Here is a 15,417-nt window from a genome sequence, read left to right as displayed (position 1 = left end):
CAATTTCCATCTTGAGGCGGTACTCCCTCGTAACTCTGCTTCTTTCTGTACTTACTCTATTGGTTCATTCTGCTCATTCCCTTCAAAATCATCCACTTTTATATCATCCTCTACAAGTTCATGATAAGGCGTTCATCGATTTTGTCAACACCTATTCTCAACTACCCTGTCCGCGAGTCGAAGAAAAGATTCAGTCAGTTTTACTTGCCGCAACTTGTGCCAACGCTACGCTTTGGTTGAGTCGCAGTTGGTCAACCAGTAAAAAGGCCTAAATTGGTTTTTTAGTTTCAACGAATGAAAAAAAATGAATCCACACTTACTTCTCCCGCTCAAAACACTATTTCCTCGAGAAAATAAAATGCACTATGAGCCAACGATCTTCGTGATGATAGTAGCCAGCAGGCTTTGTGTAGTGCATGTCCTCGAACGTCACCAGAAATGTTAATGCACCAATCAAACGTCCACTACGATGCACTACGAGCCAGTGGGCAATGTACTATGAGCAGGCTTGGTCAAAAAAAATTTCTGAAAACAGTCAGGAACGATGTAACGATCATTCATCGGAACAAGTAAAATCAAATTCACAAATATTATTAGCTCTATTTGTACACAATTCGTGGCCAATACATGTTGGCGGATCATAAATAAACTAATTAAAAATTCGGCTCATTTTTACGCTCGTAGTGCAAGTGTAATTTCTAGAGGATTTCAATGCGCACTTTTCAACCAAACGATTTGAATAATAAAAGAGATTTGAGATGCAATAATCTTTAATTTTACTCGTTCAAAACGGTTTACATATTCTTTTCATACGATCAGCCATCACAGTGCTTCTCAAAAATGATCATCAGGTGGCAGCTTCGGTTGTGATTATTATTTTGTACAAATCCATCTACAACATGTGTTGAAATTGTTGTTTCAGTGCAGATTACCTTACATCGAAGCAAACTAATTTTGAGTTAAAGGTTCCGATCGATATTTGTGAGAGCAAGAGCAGCAGGTACTACAGCGTTATGGCTTTTTTTTTGTTGTAAGACGGTTGACCAACTGCGACCGGCCACTTCGGGGCGGCGGCTTCAAATTTACTATCGCAAAACTGACTGAATCTTTTCTTCGACTCACGGACAGGGTATTCTCAACAACGATGGCAAGCTGGAGAAAATAAAATCTTTCAAAACATGACCCTTGGTCAAATACAACGACGATACGCAAAAAGTAATCTCGAACTTGTCGAAAGACGAGAATTCTCTCAACAACATGCATCCATGATACACAAAAGTCAAGATTCTTCTTCGTATCAAAATCTTCCATCCTCGTACTCTCTCCTTTCAGATCCTTTGTATGTCAATTGCTCTCAACTGCATTCGATTCGACATGATTTGGATTGCGGCTGTTGGGCTTTTGCCATTGCAGAAGCTGTTGGCGATCGATTCTGTGTGGTCACTCAAGCTCGAATCAATCATGTCATGTCTCCTCAATGGTTAATTTCATGTGATAAGAATGATGGTGGATGTGAGAATGGTGCTTTCGATACGGGCTTACAGTTTGTGGAACAAGTAGGATTAGGTAGGTGTCACCATTCATTGATGAATGCCTTAATATCATGAAAATTATAAATCAATATGGTCATGACACCCTATCAAAGTGACAGAATCATGTGTACCATTTCAAGCAAATGATAACATGGCTTGTCCTTCGTATTGTACTTCCAATGGACAACTCATTTCATCAACATTTAAAACCACAAATTCTCGACTCTTCAACGTGACCGATATGGAATCAGTTCAAACAAGTATTCTGAAAAGTGGTAGTATCATTGCTGGAATGAAAGTCTATAGAGATTTCTTGAATTATAAAAGTGGAGTGTATCATCATGTGGCAGGTCCGTGGTTATTTAATGTCGGTGTGAAAATTGTTGGATGGGGAGTTCAGCCAGGAACTGGTGTGCCTTATTGGATTGCTGCAAATTCATGGAGTTCGGTAAGTTTGAAGTCCAATTGAGAGAGTTGTTGATTTAATAGTAACTGCGCTTGCACTTAAAAAAGGATTGGGGAATGAATGGATACTTTTTCATTGCTCGAAATCAAAACGAGTGTGAATTGGAAATGAATATGTGGGAAACGACACCTCTTCTTAATTGAGTATGACTATCATACTCTTCAAATACGAAGGTAACCCTCGAATTCTCACTGCTTATTAAAAACTTGTTGCCATTGTATGGAGGTTGCCCAACTCTTCTAAAATTGGTATTGGCCAACGTTCATGGCTGACAGCTCTCTCATCAAGGAAACCAAATTGACGAGCAGAAGAAGGATTTCGAAAAAACAAAAAATGAGTTCCGTTCAGCTTGACGAAAGCGTTTTGAATGCCCTGAAAGAGTTTTGCAAGAATGAACAAGAATTGTTGGGGGCAGCTATTTTTGATTCAACCGGAGCATTGATTGCGAGCGAATATAAACAAACAATACCTCCAGAACAGTTAAAGTATGGATTTCTTTGAATAATCATCATTTTAAATTAATATTGTTTCGTTGTTATGATCATTGTATGGTTGTATTTTTTAAATACACAATAATCCGATTTGATGCACTCCGATTCGTCTACTATTCATGATGAACCGATTATTATTGTACGAATATGATGGTTGGTAATGAAACTATCCATACAAACTGATCTGGATGAACATTTAATGATTCGTTTTTAATAATGAATTCGTTCGGATGATTTGACAAAACTTTTGTTATTCTTGGACATTTTACTAAAACTTTTTGGCAATAATCATGTGTATACAATACGTCAATCTCACAACAACAACGAACATTGCATTTCAACAACAGAGCTTTTGCAAACATTTTCATTTCAGAAGACGATGCCTTCTCGAGTGGCCTTCTCCTCTTTGACACTTTATTTGACGTTCATCGATTCTATCCCAACGAAAAACCATCACTTGTATATGGAAGAAGAAACGGAGATAAATCCGATTCGGAAGGCATTGGAGTGTTACGTGTATTGGATTCTGACGCATTGTGTGGACAAACTCTCTTTTTGGTGACTACCTTCAAGTTACCTTGCCTTACAACAAGAGCTATTACTCATCTCAGAGATTATGCAAGAAAATACCGTACGTATTTATCATGATAATTCGTTGCTGATTTAATGTGACCTGGTTGATGCTCATTATTTTTCGATTATTCTGTCATATTTTTAATATTGTTGTTGACATTGCATTCTTGTGGATTTCAATATAGTAATGAAGTCGTTCAAATAACAAAAGAAGAAGAATTATCATGACAATCACACAGTGTAAATAATAAATGATAACTTATTTGACTCCAACAGCGTGTTCTTGCGAAAACAGGAAAAAAATGCTGCAACCACAACACAGCGGAAATTGTTCTCCTCCAACAACCACAACACCCCGAGACTCGAGTAACGAGCTCGGACACTGGCCCACAACTCCATCATCATCGGGTCTCAATCAACCTAATAATATCCCAAATATTTTTGATTCCAACAAGATCCACAATGCCGATAAAGGCTATCATTTTTTAAATTCCGAGTTGTACAATAGAAATAATAATAATTCCAATTCTGACAATAATTTGCTATGTACTGTCTTTACCACGCAAAATTCACAATATCAAGACCAACTAGTACCTGTATCTATATTCTTGCCATTTACACTTCGATCTGTTCCTTTAGAAATTATTTCTTTTGGAGAAATTGTGGAATCAAAGCCCTCAAATTACGAATCATCAAACGCAGCAACAAATTCTGCCCGAGAATTATTTCATCAAGTTGAAAAATTTTGGAGAAAGTTCAAAGGAGAATTTGTACATCCATATCCAATTGGATTTCAAGCAATTTTAAGATTACGACGAAGAAGACGAGTAAAAAAATCCCCTGAGGCTGATTGGATTTCAGACACAGCCATTGAGAGGATTCAATTAAAGCTAGAAATTATTAAAGGGGAAGTAGGTCCTCAATTTGTGGTCACTGATATCTCGAGCAGTAAAGGAGTGGGACAACGATTTGTAGGAAGTAGCTGCTCTCATCCTTTTACAGAAGCATTTCAATTATATCAACCAGATGAAGTCCCAGACACAAATGAAAATGGAGAAATAATAGAATATTCATATCTCGATGTTGACACTGATGAGCTGACAGGATTAAGTGCGTTTGGTTTTTGTGACCTTTATTTTCAAAGCATTCTCAACAGCATTGCAAAACAGGCTCATCGATATTTACCTGATCAAATTAATATTTTCGATGGAAGAAGCAAGGAATTTTGGAAAACGACGCTTGAACGAGAAAAACAAAAACTAATGATGGAAATTGTAGAGTTGGAAAAAAAGAAACAAGTTCTCATGAAACTATCCACCACAAAACCTAGCACACGCGACAGTAGTAATCCTGTCACCACCAAACCAAGAAGAGTGGTCAAGAAGAGAACAAAGAGACCTGTAATGGATGTGGAAGACACTCCATCTTTTGCTGATGGAGAAGATTCATTGAAAGAAGCTGTCTCAGATTCTGAGCCATCTCAACAACAAATTTCTCCCAATAATATCGGCTCTGCATCTTCCATTGTCTCTCCCATTAAGAAGATTAAAATGGATGGAACGGCCACCGAAGAAGTATCCACACCAAATCGAATTGAGGCTGTTTTTCCAACCACAAACAATAATGCTATGGACCTGCAGAACGATCTCGAAATTGGACCTTCTTCGAGTAGCATGCATGACGATTTGGAGCTACGACTTCTTAAAGGTTCACCTCATCCGCCTTCATCAAACCATCAATCTCCAATCAAACCCTCCAACATGCAGCAATCCCAACCAACCATTGAAAAAAGGAATACCGTAAGCCAAGAATCCATTGCAGAAGATAGTGACAAGGAAGATCAACATGTCCATGTAACGCCGACCCGTATGTCACTTGTAAATATGCCAAATTCACCCAAACTTGAGAAAATTAACATTTCACCTGCCAAGAGAAATCCCATTTCCTTAGAACTGAAGGATGCAGTAGACATTATGGAGGTGTCAAAGGAAAAAGAGACATCAATTCAACAATCATCCTTGTCATTAACTCCACCGTCACATCAGCAGCAACATGTTCAATCGAATTCTCCAGAATTTGCAATTCCTGCTTTACCATCATTGCAACCGCTCAAAAAGAACGCCTCCCAGACTCAGCAGTCACAACACTCTATTGAAACAGCTTCCGTTCCACAAACATCTCAACCTCAAGCATCTATTTCCCAACACCATGACGACAATACTTCGAAACCAAAATCTCAGAGCGAAGAGGTCGTTATAAAACCAGGCTCGACTATTACTCAAGATTCTCCACAATTAGATGAAATTATTGATGAAGATGGAGAACGAGACGGTGACACAATGAATGGTGTCAGCGTTACTAAGGACGGTGACATTTCCAGAGAGTTAGCCCAAAAACATGACGAAATGGTTACAGAGGATGGTCATGATATCCAGAATTCCAAACCTCAAAAATCAGATATCATCACAGTGAACCCTGCCGCAGAAGTTAAAGAAACAGAGATTGTTCAGGTACTGTTTGACACAACCAGTGCTACTGTTAAACCTCAAACGGACGACAAACACATGGATGACACTACCACCTTGTCAACCACCACCTTAATGCAAAATCAACAAGGCAAAAATCCTAACATTACCAACGAAGTCGATGACGATGCAACTCCAACGGATATCATCTTGGAAACAGATCAATTTTCCAACTCGATCAAAGAAAGGGTTGAGACAAAATTGTCTCCTCAGCTAGCAGAGGAAATATCGAATGCCTCACATTCCATGCAAACAGCAAACCAAGAGACAACGTCAGAAATTGTTTCAAAAATTGAATCCACGTCACACCAAGAGATCAACATGGTCACAACAACAACTGCAGATCAAACAACCACTACTTTAACAAATGTCTCACATGCCTTCATGCCAATACTCGAAGTTCAGTTTAGTGGTGAGATGCCGTCACCATCCTCTGCAAATAGCAATAACAGCACTGGCACAACTCATTTCGAAGCAGCTACAGGTCAAGAGGTAGCTAGTGTGAAAATATCCACTGCAGGTGTTGCCAGTGGTATGATCACAAACGACCATAGTGACGAGGAAACCCCCAAAGATCTCACACCTCCAGTTCAAGTTTTTGAGGATACCTCAAAGAATTTCAACCCATTGGTGAATGACACCCCCTCAAAGACCAAAGCCAAAACAGAGATAACTATGCACAATGATGAAGAAATTCCAGCAACACCAACACCTGCTAAACCGCTGCTCACAGATGCCTCTTCGCCCGCTCGTACAGAATTAGCAACACCAACCTACGAACACACACCAGCAATGGACATGTCAAGCAAAACAATAATTCCTGCCACCATTGTGTTAGATCCTTTAGAGCTTGGAGGAGAGGATGACATGGTTGATGACGACTTTGATAGCAATGACGAAGATGACAAACAGCCAATCTCTACCCCACCTAATAATACGAGTCGAATATTGTCCTACACCACTCCTCGTTCAGAAAGAGGAGAAGATGGAGCTTCCATATCCAGTCAAGCAGCTGTCGAAGAAACTCAATATCCAGCAATTAAGATTGATTTAGATTTAGGACAATTATCGCCATCAAAAAAGAACAATCCATTCATGCAAGCACCAGTTTGTGAAAATGAACAATCTGAATCGGATGAAGAACAAGAGTCCCCTAAAACACCATCTCCAACAGCACTTGGCTTGAATATACAATTTTCTTCTCCTCCCCTTATTAATACCATTTCACCCATTGTTAAAACGAGTGTGACTTCTCCCATTGTTTTCAACAATAACAATTCCAAAGCCCTCGACTCGTTTTTGAACCAACCATGCAAGTAGATTTTGATGCTGACTCGGATGACGATTACGTTTTGGAAACTGGCAAGAAGCCCAATAAGCCTGCATCTCCTCCTCTTCATCAAAATTCTAATTACAGCTCAACTCCAGAAATGACACCACCATTACTCTCAGCAGGTAGCGAAAATGGTGCTGATGAAAATGAACGTCATGAAGAAGTACCATCCTCAAAGATGTCTGCAGTTCAATGGTCAGAAAAAAAGCAAACAACAGCTTCATCCTCTGCACAACCAGGATCATCATCCTCTTCATCCAATGTTTCATCAACTCCTCCTTTGGTTACTCTTTCACAAAATTCTCTGCCAAATCATCCCATCTTGAAAATCAACAGACAACACCCCCTTAAACCATACTCAAAGATTAAGATTAACTCTCCAGTTGTCAACATGGTATTCGCTCCCATTGGAGAACCCAAGCTTGCCATTTGTACCAAGTTAGAAGTGTCGATCCGAGAATTGACTGGAACAGAATGGACACAAACTGAGCTCTTTGATTTACTCTTTGAGGAGCAAGAACAATTTTACTGCGTGAGATTTACGCCAGATGCAGAAATGCTGATCATTGCTCGATCTTGCTTTGAACCTTCCATTATTATGACCATGTCACTTTTAGATGATGGAAATCAAGAAGAAAAAAACCAAGAAGGTACAGAAACTTTCCATGTAAGATTTTTCGAAATTGATGGACAGCATCAAAAGCAAACAGGCATTGAAAAGAAGCCTGCATTAAGTCTCGATGATATCCGAGCACCAATATCAACCATGGAAATTAGTGGAAAAACACTTGTTGTTTCAAGCACGAACGGGGATGTTCTCAAATATTCACTTGGGGAAGACTTACGAAGTAGAAAGGGAGTGATCAAGTGTGCTTCCCTTAACGAAAAAGAAATTGTTTCAAAATTGGAATTTGTGAGCTCATTGCCAGGATTTGTAATTGGCACGTCTGCTTCGTATCTTGGAATTTGGAAGTTGGCAGATGGATCCTTATTGAGAAAGATTTCACTCTCTCCTTTCTCAATGATTAGGACGACTGTTGTTCAGGCGGTGACAAGTGGTAGCAATCAAGGTATTTTTCTAATGTGTGTCTATAAGAATAGCTCAAGTAGTGACAAGAATCAACAAAATTGTGGGCTCTTCTTCTTGAATGAAGCGACCACGTTGGTACACACCTTTGAAAGAAAAGATGCTCCACAAAAAGTACTCTCTCAAACCGAAACAGACATTATGACCTCCCTTGATGTTGTTCGAGACACTGAAAATGCTCCTTACTTGGTCGCAGGCACTTCTCGGGGTCGATTACTTCTCTTTAACTATCGATCGACTCAATGTTTAGGTTTCATTGTCGATTTGGATGGAGAAAACGTTGGTGCTTGTTGTTTCCATGACCGTTTTTCATTATTAGCTGCTGGAGGCACTAAGAATATTGTTATTTATTATCAAGACAAGTATAATAATGAGCAGCAGTAAGATATGAAGGGAGACCGTCCAACACGTTAGACGAGCCTACTTAAATACAGTGTTACGTTAAATTCTACAAGACCTGATGGGATTTACATTATGCCTTCACGTCGAAAGCTCTCAATTTAACTATCTCCATAATTTTAATCATGATTCCAATTGGGATTGTTCATGAACTAGAAATGAATTCCATGAGATTCTTCCAGTTATATGTTTCCAAAATTGTTTCATGTTTTGTGAATATTTATTGGAATGTTTTCAGTAAAAACAAGCCTGACGAAGAGGAACAATTCCATCGTGTGGCTGATTTGTGGTTTCACAACAATACTTTTCTTCTTTTTCGGAAAGGTACCTAAATTCATTTTTTAAAACATTTGAAAAAAACAAAAATGAGAAGATCTTCCAAGTTCTTGGTAACATTCGAAATTGTCTCACTAGACGAACAGGTGATTGGTTGTTTAAATTCTAATTAAAAAAGAAGCCATCAAACGCGTTCAAACATGCCAAACGATATCTCGAACATGTATGAAACTGAAGATGAGTCGTTGGAGGTGCTGCTCGATGTACGTATCTTTCTAATGTAAATTTTGAAAATTAATTAAACACAACAAAAACAACCATTTCATGACGCATGTAAAGGAAATAAAAAATAAGGAACAGTCTCTTAGAAATGTTGTGTTCCAGCTCCACAAGTCTTCCGTTCAAGAACAAGCCCAACGAACGACACTTATTACCAAAGCCGAACAATACTACCATCAAGCGAAGGAGAACATTTTGCAACTCAAAGATGATCTTGCACTCTATGAAGGAAATAAGAAACAGTTCTATCAACTGGAAATGAAGAAATTGGAAAAGGCTATTGCTCAGAGTTATGATGATTTGAGCCAGATGAAACTTCAGAAGAATGAAATGAATGAAAGAGCAACCTCAACAACTCCGAGGGTAACAAATATCAGTCCCTCTTCAACCGAAGGAAAGGCAACCACTTCTAACGGGTCAACCACTAAGGTTGGAAAGACGAAATCTCCAACGCAGAATCATCATGAACTTGACGGTTCTATTATTGTTATGGACGACCACGAAGGAAGTGTTCATTCATTTCCACCTCCCATGCAACAAGGTCATTCTCGAGTCGATGAAATTCTAACTGTCTATGATGAAAATAATGAAATTTTAAACAACATGATTAGAATTGGAGATGAAACGATCCAGATTGGAGCATCGGCTGCTGAAAAGTTACGAGATCAATCGAAACGAATGGACGACATTCAAAAAAACTTGGACGAGCTCGGGGATGGCTTAAAGAGAGCGAAAAAGGAGCTGAACGGATTCATACGAGGAACAAATTGCGATAAGGCAGTGATATGTATTTTCATTATTGTTATTTTACTAATGGTCGCTGTGATTATTGGATGGCAAGTTGCAAAATATGTTTGTATTAAGGGTGTTACCAACACTTGTGTGGGAGGTTTTTCAAATTCTTCTTCGTCGTCATCATGAGAGTAAATTCAATAAGAATCTGAGTTGCAGATGAAATGAAAATAATTTGATGCCTTGGCTATGTGAAGAGCTTTCGGAGTCAGGCTCTAGAACCACCTTTGAACTCGATAAATATTTTTAGAGCAAAAAAAAATTCACAAAACCATTCGGGTCGTCGTGAGCTCACCGCTGTACAGAAATCTTTGAACACATAACAATTTCATTTTGATCAAACACAATGTCTGGACTAAAGGCAGAGGCTGAAAAGTTTTTGAATAACGCAAAAGAGAACACTTTTGGATGGACTCTGAAGGATAATAGTACCGACGACAAGATTTATGTTGTGGTTGATAATGAAGCTGACCCTGATGATAACCCATACTTTTCAATTTCCAGGAATGGAGATTCATTTGTAAGTATATTATTGGATCATCTCTGAAATATATTGCTGACTATTCCCGAAAACCTCTCTCACTTCTACTCTCCGGTGTTTTTCGTTGCGATAATTGTTTGATGGATGTATTGAAATTTCTCTTTGATCATCATCAAACGAAAATCATCGTCGTTCTTCAATGGTGCTAACTGTCTTGACAACTTTTCGTATTATTTGTTGTTGGAATAATGATGATGATCAACAATTTTCGGGAATCATCCTCTCAATAATGATGATCATTGTTCTGATGGAATGTTCATATTTGAATCAATTATTAATTGTGTCATACCATATCACCACATTCAAATTCTAAATGCTTGAAATTTTTCGAATGACACTATTTTTGGCTCTCACTTTGATCGTCATGTGTTGAAAATTTGCATCTGTACCCTTCCGACTCTTGACTCGTGATACTTTGTTCTTCATTCAATTTCATGAAATGTTCACAGAAAGTGGCTAGCCAATACTATCTTTTGGAAGAAGTTGAAGGAGTCAGATTTATCAAATTATTGAGCGACTATTGTGCTCAAGGAAAGAGATCCCTTACTGACGTGTTGCAAAAGGCCAACTCAATCTATAACCAAGTTGAATCTGCACTGATGGCTGGTGAAGATCAAGGTGACGATGAGGAGCAAGAAGAAGTTGAAATTGAAGTTGGAGACGACATGCAAGATGAAATGCCTATTCAACCCGTGAGCAGCATGGGCAGTGGTTATGACGCAAACTTTGAAGAAATGAAGAAGAAATTCAAAAAGCCACAAGGTGCCTCTGAGGGTTGTATCAATTGTATCATGAAGGAATACATGAAGATCAAACAAGCAGAAACTGAAAAATTGGGAATTAGCGCTAATCCAGTCAATGACGATCTTTTCCATTGGGAAATTCGTTTCTTTAAATTCGATCCAAAGGAAGATGGTCAAATTGCAAAGGATCTTGCTGAATATTCGAAGAAACATGGTATTGAGTAAGTATTATGATGATTGATTTCATCTCGTATTGAACGACGAAAATATTTCATCAAAACTTCATTGGACACATTCTATTTTTCTAAATGTTAATTAACAATAGCTATATCACATTGGACTTGACTTTCCCACTTGAATTCCCATTCAAGCCACCATTTATCAGAGTTCTCAAACCAAGATTTGCTTTCCGTACTGGTCACGTCACAATTGGTGGTTCCATTTGTATGGAATTGTTAACTACCTCTGGATGGAGTTCTGTTTGTTCTCTCGAATCAATCTTTGTTCAAATCAGAACTGAGATGATTGCTGGTGAGGCTCGTTTGGACTTTTCCAATACTACACCTTACACTGAACATGAAGCAAAGGAAGCTTTCTTCAGAGTTGCCGAAAGATATGGTTGGGAAAAGAGATAATTTTGTAAAGATGAAGTAAATCTTTTGGTTTTATTTTGCAAAACATAAAGTGATCTTGTTCACTGTGACCTTGTTGTATTATTTCATTCAGCAACCAAGACTGGTGTGACCTTAATTTGCAGGAGACAACAAAAAAATTCTCTCAATGAATAGATGGATAATTTCAATTCTGCGGATCAGTTGGAGAAACAAGCCAATGATGATGATGATGTCCAATTAATTGATGAAAAAGAAGAAGAACCTAGAGATGATGAAGGAACTATTGTAAAAGTTTCCGACAATCATGATGATTCCATTACATTGAATATTCAAAAGGATGATGATCATCACGTTCCTTCTTGGAAAAATCGATTAAAATCCCTCGCTGAAAAGTTATTGAACATGATTGTGGTATTTGTTCCTTTGGGATTATTTTCTTTTGGTGGACCCATTGCACACATTTCGCTTTTAGAAAAACAATTTGTTCGGAAGAAAAAATGGATTGATGAACCACACTTCACTGAACTATTTTCACTTTCTCAATCACTTCCCGGCCCTACATCAACACAAATGGTCATTGCTGTGGGCACTATTTATTTGAATAGTATATTCGGCGGAATTTTGGCATTTGTACTCTTTAGTTTTCCTTCCTTTATCGTAATGACTTTGGTTGGATTATTTCTAAGCGATCAAAATATTACTTCATCATTCCATCCACTTGTTTTTGTCATGTTGAACGGATTTTCATGTGCAGCCGTGGCTTTGGTTGTTCAAGCTGCTTGGCAATTATCAAGAAAGTTATCAGATTCGTTATTTGGAAAAAGTTTGCTACTTTTTGCTTGTATCACATTTCTATTGATTCCACTTCCATGGATACTTGTTGTGTTAATGGTATTAGGTGGTATTCTGACATTGGTGAAATTCTATCTTGAAAAATTAATTGACAATAGATTGAAAAATTACATTACAGAGACAGAAGAAGAAAAATTGGAAACATTGAAGAAATTACTTAAAGAAAAGGAGCAAGAAGAAGGAATTTTTAACTTTACATCCTCTCTAATCAAAGTCAAGACAATACTTTTGAAAACAAAAATATTTTTCTCAAGTTTTAGAAGATCTCCAAGACAATTTTCAAACACAATCCAATCAGGATCTCAATCAGATAACGAAACATCTGGTCGGCAACAAACACCGATAACTACCTTCAAGCCATGGATGGGTATTCTATTTCTAGGGCTTTTTTTCGTAATCCTTGGTGGGCTCATGATAGGTAGAATATTCTTTGAATTCAAATATCTTATTTGGTTTGAAGCATTTTATAGAATTGGTTGCATGATATTTGGAGGAGGTCATGTTGTGCTGGGAATGATCGTTACAGAGTTTACAGATTACATAACTGAACAAGAATTTTTAAACGGTTTTTCACTTGTGAGCTGTCTTCCTGGACCAATGTTTAACATTGCGGCATATGTTGGAGCTGTGATATCTAAATCAATTGTAGGAGCATTTTTATGTTGGATTGCCTTATTTTTGCCAGCATTCTTATTAATTTGGGGAATTTTACCTTTTTGGTCCAAATACAGAGAAAAGGAAATAGTTCAGAAAATTCTATTTGGTATTAACTCGGTAGCAATTGGATTCGTTTACACTGCCATCTTTTTATTATGGAAAGGTTCCGTTCATAACAACAATTTGTATTCAGCTGCGACAGTAGTTCTCAGTTTCACTTTGTTATGTGTGTATGATTGGTCAGCTCCAATTGTGATTTTAACTGGCGGAGGCACAAGAGTTGCTCTACATGAAATATTCGAATCAAATATTAACAATGGTACTAATACTACACTTCATTCATTTTAATAAATTGTTTCGAATGTCCTATCGTTCTTTTTCTCATGAAATTAAATACTAAGTTATCAACATAGAAGAAATTTAATAAAGAGAAATGCATTGATACAACTCACATCTGCTTTTCACTTCCTTATACAATGTTTGGGCATTTCAACCTCAAAGGTTTCCAATTCCTCACCTTCCAAGTGACTCATCGAACTTGTCGTTGCACCAAGATGAGAATGAACCACAGAAGGTACAAGAACGCCACGAATTTTACCATCGGTGCATCCTAACAGAAGAGCTCTTCGTCCATCAAATTCAATACTCGACAATTCGAAAGTGGTGTCATCTTCATGCTTGCCAACAACATTCTCTTCTTGTTCCTCTGTCGCCTCTTCCTCCTCGTCATGGTCACCATGAATTAAGGAACAAAATGTACTCGAGTCTTCCAATCGTGAATAAATTTCAATCAAATCCTGACTTGACACAATCATCCGCTCTCCAACAAATTTCAAATGGAAAATCTTGTCATGAATTCCCTCACGCATGGCTTCTGTAGCAAATTCCTCTTCCATGGTTCGTAGTGCTCCCTCGACATGCAAATGATCACTCGTAAGAGGTACAGACTCGGCTGTGTTAAATACTCGTATCAAATAGTCACCTCCTTGTTTGATCAAGACATGAAGATGTTCACTATTTTCTGGAAGAGTTACGAGATGCAACTCATAGGTAATGTTATTCAATGGGCTTTCAAATGGATAGGAATAGAGTTCCTGTTCTGATTGTACTTCTTCTGAGTAAGTTGATTCTTCTGTCTCGTCATGTGTATCAACTGCCAATGCAATGGATGCACTAAATGCATGAATGACCATTTTCAATACGAATAATCGATTGAATTGAAAATCTTGATGAGATTCTTCGAGACCAATGGAAGAAATTCTATTCTTTACCAAACGATAGTTTGGTTCGAGAATGGCAATCATTCCATCTTCCCAAGCAACGGCAATAAAGCTGTATGATAAAAGCCGATTTGGATTGCAACGATCTTTTCGGCTTGAGGAAACACTTTTCACCTTGTGATTCATTCTTCCCAAGTTGAATTTAGATAATCTAATAATTTTACCAGACATTAATCCAAATTTCCAAACTCCCACTTCACCTCTTTCACTAATGGCATAAATTAAATCATGCGAATTTCCCAATGCTACGATAGGCGATTCAAATGTTGCAGCATCTTGTGATGAAGTATCAATCATTTCCATTGAAAAATCAATATAGCTGGTTGGAGCTAGCTCTATGTGTTTGTTATCCACATTGTACTGATGTTTTTGAGTTTTCTCTTTTGCATAAATTTTCCAAAACTTGACGCAACCATCATTTTCAGAAATGGATGCAAAATAATTTTTGCAGGAAATCTTCTTGATTCGTTTTTCAATACTGGAATTTGGTGTACCGTTCGATAAATGGTCCTCATCGATATCGGAAATAATTTTGTGGCTTATTTGAATAATATTGGAAATGGCAGTCGTTTGTTGAGGAAGTGAAAACTGAGTGAGTGATGAAGCACCAGGTGCAAATAAAGAAACAGAACCATCTTTCAGTCCCATAAATAGGACACTTATGGATGAGACATTGTAATGATGATGATGATGGTGAGTATGTTCATGACCTTCTCCCGAATGATGATGATGATGGGAACCACACGATGGTTGCTTCAAATTATGATCTTCATGGCAACATCCATGATGATGATGATGACTATGATCCACATGACATGATTCGGAATGATGTTCTCCTTCACCAATTTCCTTTACCACCTGCAAATTGAATCGGCTCACAAAAGTAATGGGCACGTGTGTCGTCATTTTTTTTTTTGTAAAAGGTTCTTGGTTTACTATGGACCTATTCGCACCAAATATATCCATTCTCCAAAGTC

At 37.9% G+C, this 15,417-nt stretch overlaps 8 protein-coding genes across 8 annotated transcripts; 7 read left to right on the top strand and 1 right to left on the bottom strand.

The window, feature by feature from the left end:
* Nucleotides 1-1,178: 1,178 nt before the first annotated feature.
* Nucleotides 1,179-2,141, top strand: C9374_012414 (uncharacterized protein; the record flags this gene model as incomplete). The annotated part of the gene is made up of 3 exons (XM_044688178.1): nucleotides 1,179-1,566; nucleotides 1,646-1,980; nucleotides 2,046-2,141. The coding sequence occupies 3 exons, from the start codon at nucleotides 1,179-1,181 to the stop codon at nucleotides 2,139-2,141; spliced, it is 819 nt and encodes a 272-aa protein (XP_044554056.1).
* Nucleotides 2,142-2,331: 190 nt separating this feature from the next.
* Nucleotides 2,332-3,267, top strand: C9374_012413 (uncharacterized protein; the record flags this gene model as incomplete). The annotated part of the gene is made up of 3 exons (XM_044688177.1): nucleotides 2,332-2,483; nucleotides 2,837-3,120; nucleotides 3,248-3,267. 3 exons carry the CDS (start codon nucleotides 2,332-2,334, stop codon nucleotides 3,265-3,267), a joined length of 456 nt encoding a protein of 151 aa, XP_044554055.1.
* A 97-nt stretch (nucleotides 3,268-3,364) lies between these two features.
* On the top strand, nucleotides 3,365-6,907 carry C9374_012412 (uncharacterized protein; the record flags this gene model as incomplete). The annotated part of the gene is made up of 1 exon (XM_044688176.1): nucleotides 3,365-6,907. The coding sequence occupies one exon, from the start codon at nucleotides 3,365-3,367 to the stop codon at nucleotides 6,905-6,907; it is 3,543 nt and encodes a 1,180-aa protein (XP_044554054.1).
* Nucleotides 6,908-7,017: 110 nt separating this feature from the next.
* On the top strand, nucleotides 7,018-8,391 carry C9374_012411 (uncharacterized protein; the record flags this gene model as incomplete). Its single annotated transcript, XM_044688175.1, has 1 exon — nucleotides 7,018-8,391. One exon carries the CDS (start codon nucleotides 7,018-7,020, stop codon nucleotides 8,389-8,391), a length of 1,374 nt encoding a protein of 457 aa, XP_044554053.1.
* A 491-nt stretch (nucleotides 8,392-8,882) lies between these two features.
* On the top strand, nucleotides 8,883-9,882 carry C9374_012410 (uncharacterized protein; the record flags this gene model as incomplete). The annotated part of the gene is made up of 2 exons (XM_044688174.1): nucleotides 8,883-8,945; nucleotides 9,022-9,882. The coding sequence occupies 2 exons, from the start codon at nucleotides 8,883-8,885 to the stop codon at nucleotides 9,880-9,882; spliced, it is 924 nt and encodes a 307-aa protein (XP_044554052.1).
* A 217-nt stretch (nucleotides 9,883-10,099) lies between these two features.
* C9374_012409 (uncharacterized protein) lies at nucleotides 10,100-11,672 on the top strand (the record flags this gene model as incomplete). The annotated part of the gene is made up of 3 exons (XM_044688173.1): nucleotides 10,100-10,273; nucleotides 10,744-11,258; nucleotides 11,363-11,672. 3 exons carry the CDS (start codon nucleotides 10,100-10,102, stop codon nucleotides 11,670-11,672), a joined length of 999 nt encoding a protein of 332 aa, XP_044554051.1.
* A 153-nt stretch (nucleotides 11,673-11,825) lies between these two features.
* C9374_012408 (uncharacterized protein) lies at nucleotides 11,826-13,508 on the top strand (the record flags this gene model as incomplete). Its single annotated transcript, XM_044688172.1, has 1 exon — nucleotides 11,826-13,508. The coding sequence occupies one exon, from the start codon at nucleotides 11,826-11,828 to the stop codon at nucleotides 13,506-13,508; it is 1,683 nt and encodes a 560-aa protein (XP_044554050.1).
* Nucleotides 13,509-13,621: 113 nt separating this feature from the next.
* C9374_012407 (uncharacterized protein) lies at nucleotides 13,622-15,346 on the bottom strand (the record flags this gene model as incomplete). Its single annotated transcript, XM_044688170.1, has 1 exon — nucleotides 13,622-15,346. The coding sequence occupies one exon, from the start codon at nucleotides 15,344-15,346 to the stop codon at nucleotides 13,622-13,624; it is 1,725 nt and encodes a 574-aa protein (XP_044554049.1).
* Between the last annotated feature and the right edge of the window lie 71 nt (nucleotides 15,347-15,417).

Source organism: Naegleria lovaniensis (assembly GCF_003324165.1).
Source record: "Naegleria lovaniensis strain ATCC 30569 chromosome Unknown tig005, whole genome shotgun sequence".
Classification (NCBI taxonomy): Eukaryota; Heterolobosea; class Eutetramitea; order Acrasida; family Naegleriidae; genus Naegleria; species Naegleria lovaniensis.
The sequence above is the reverse complement of the archived record's forward strand: the minus strand, read 5'-3'. Positions and strand labels throughout refer to the sequence as shown.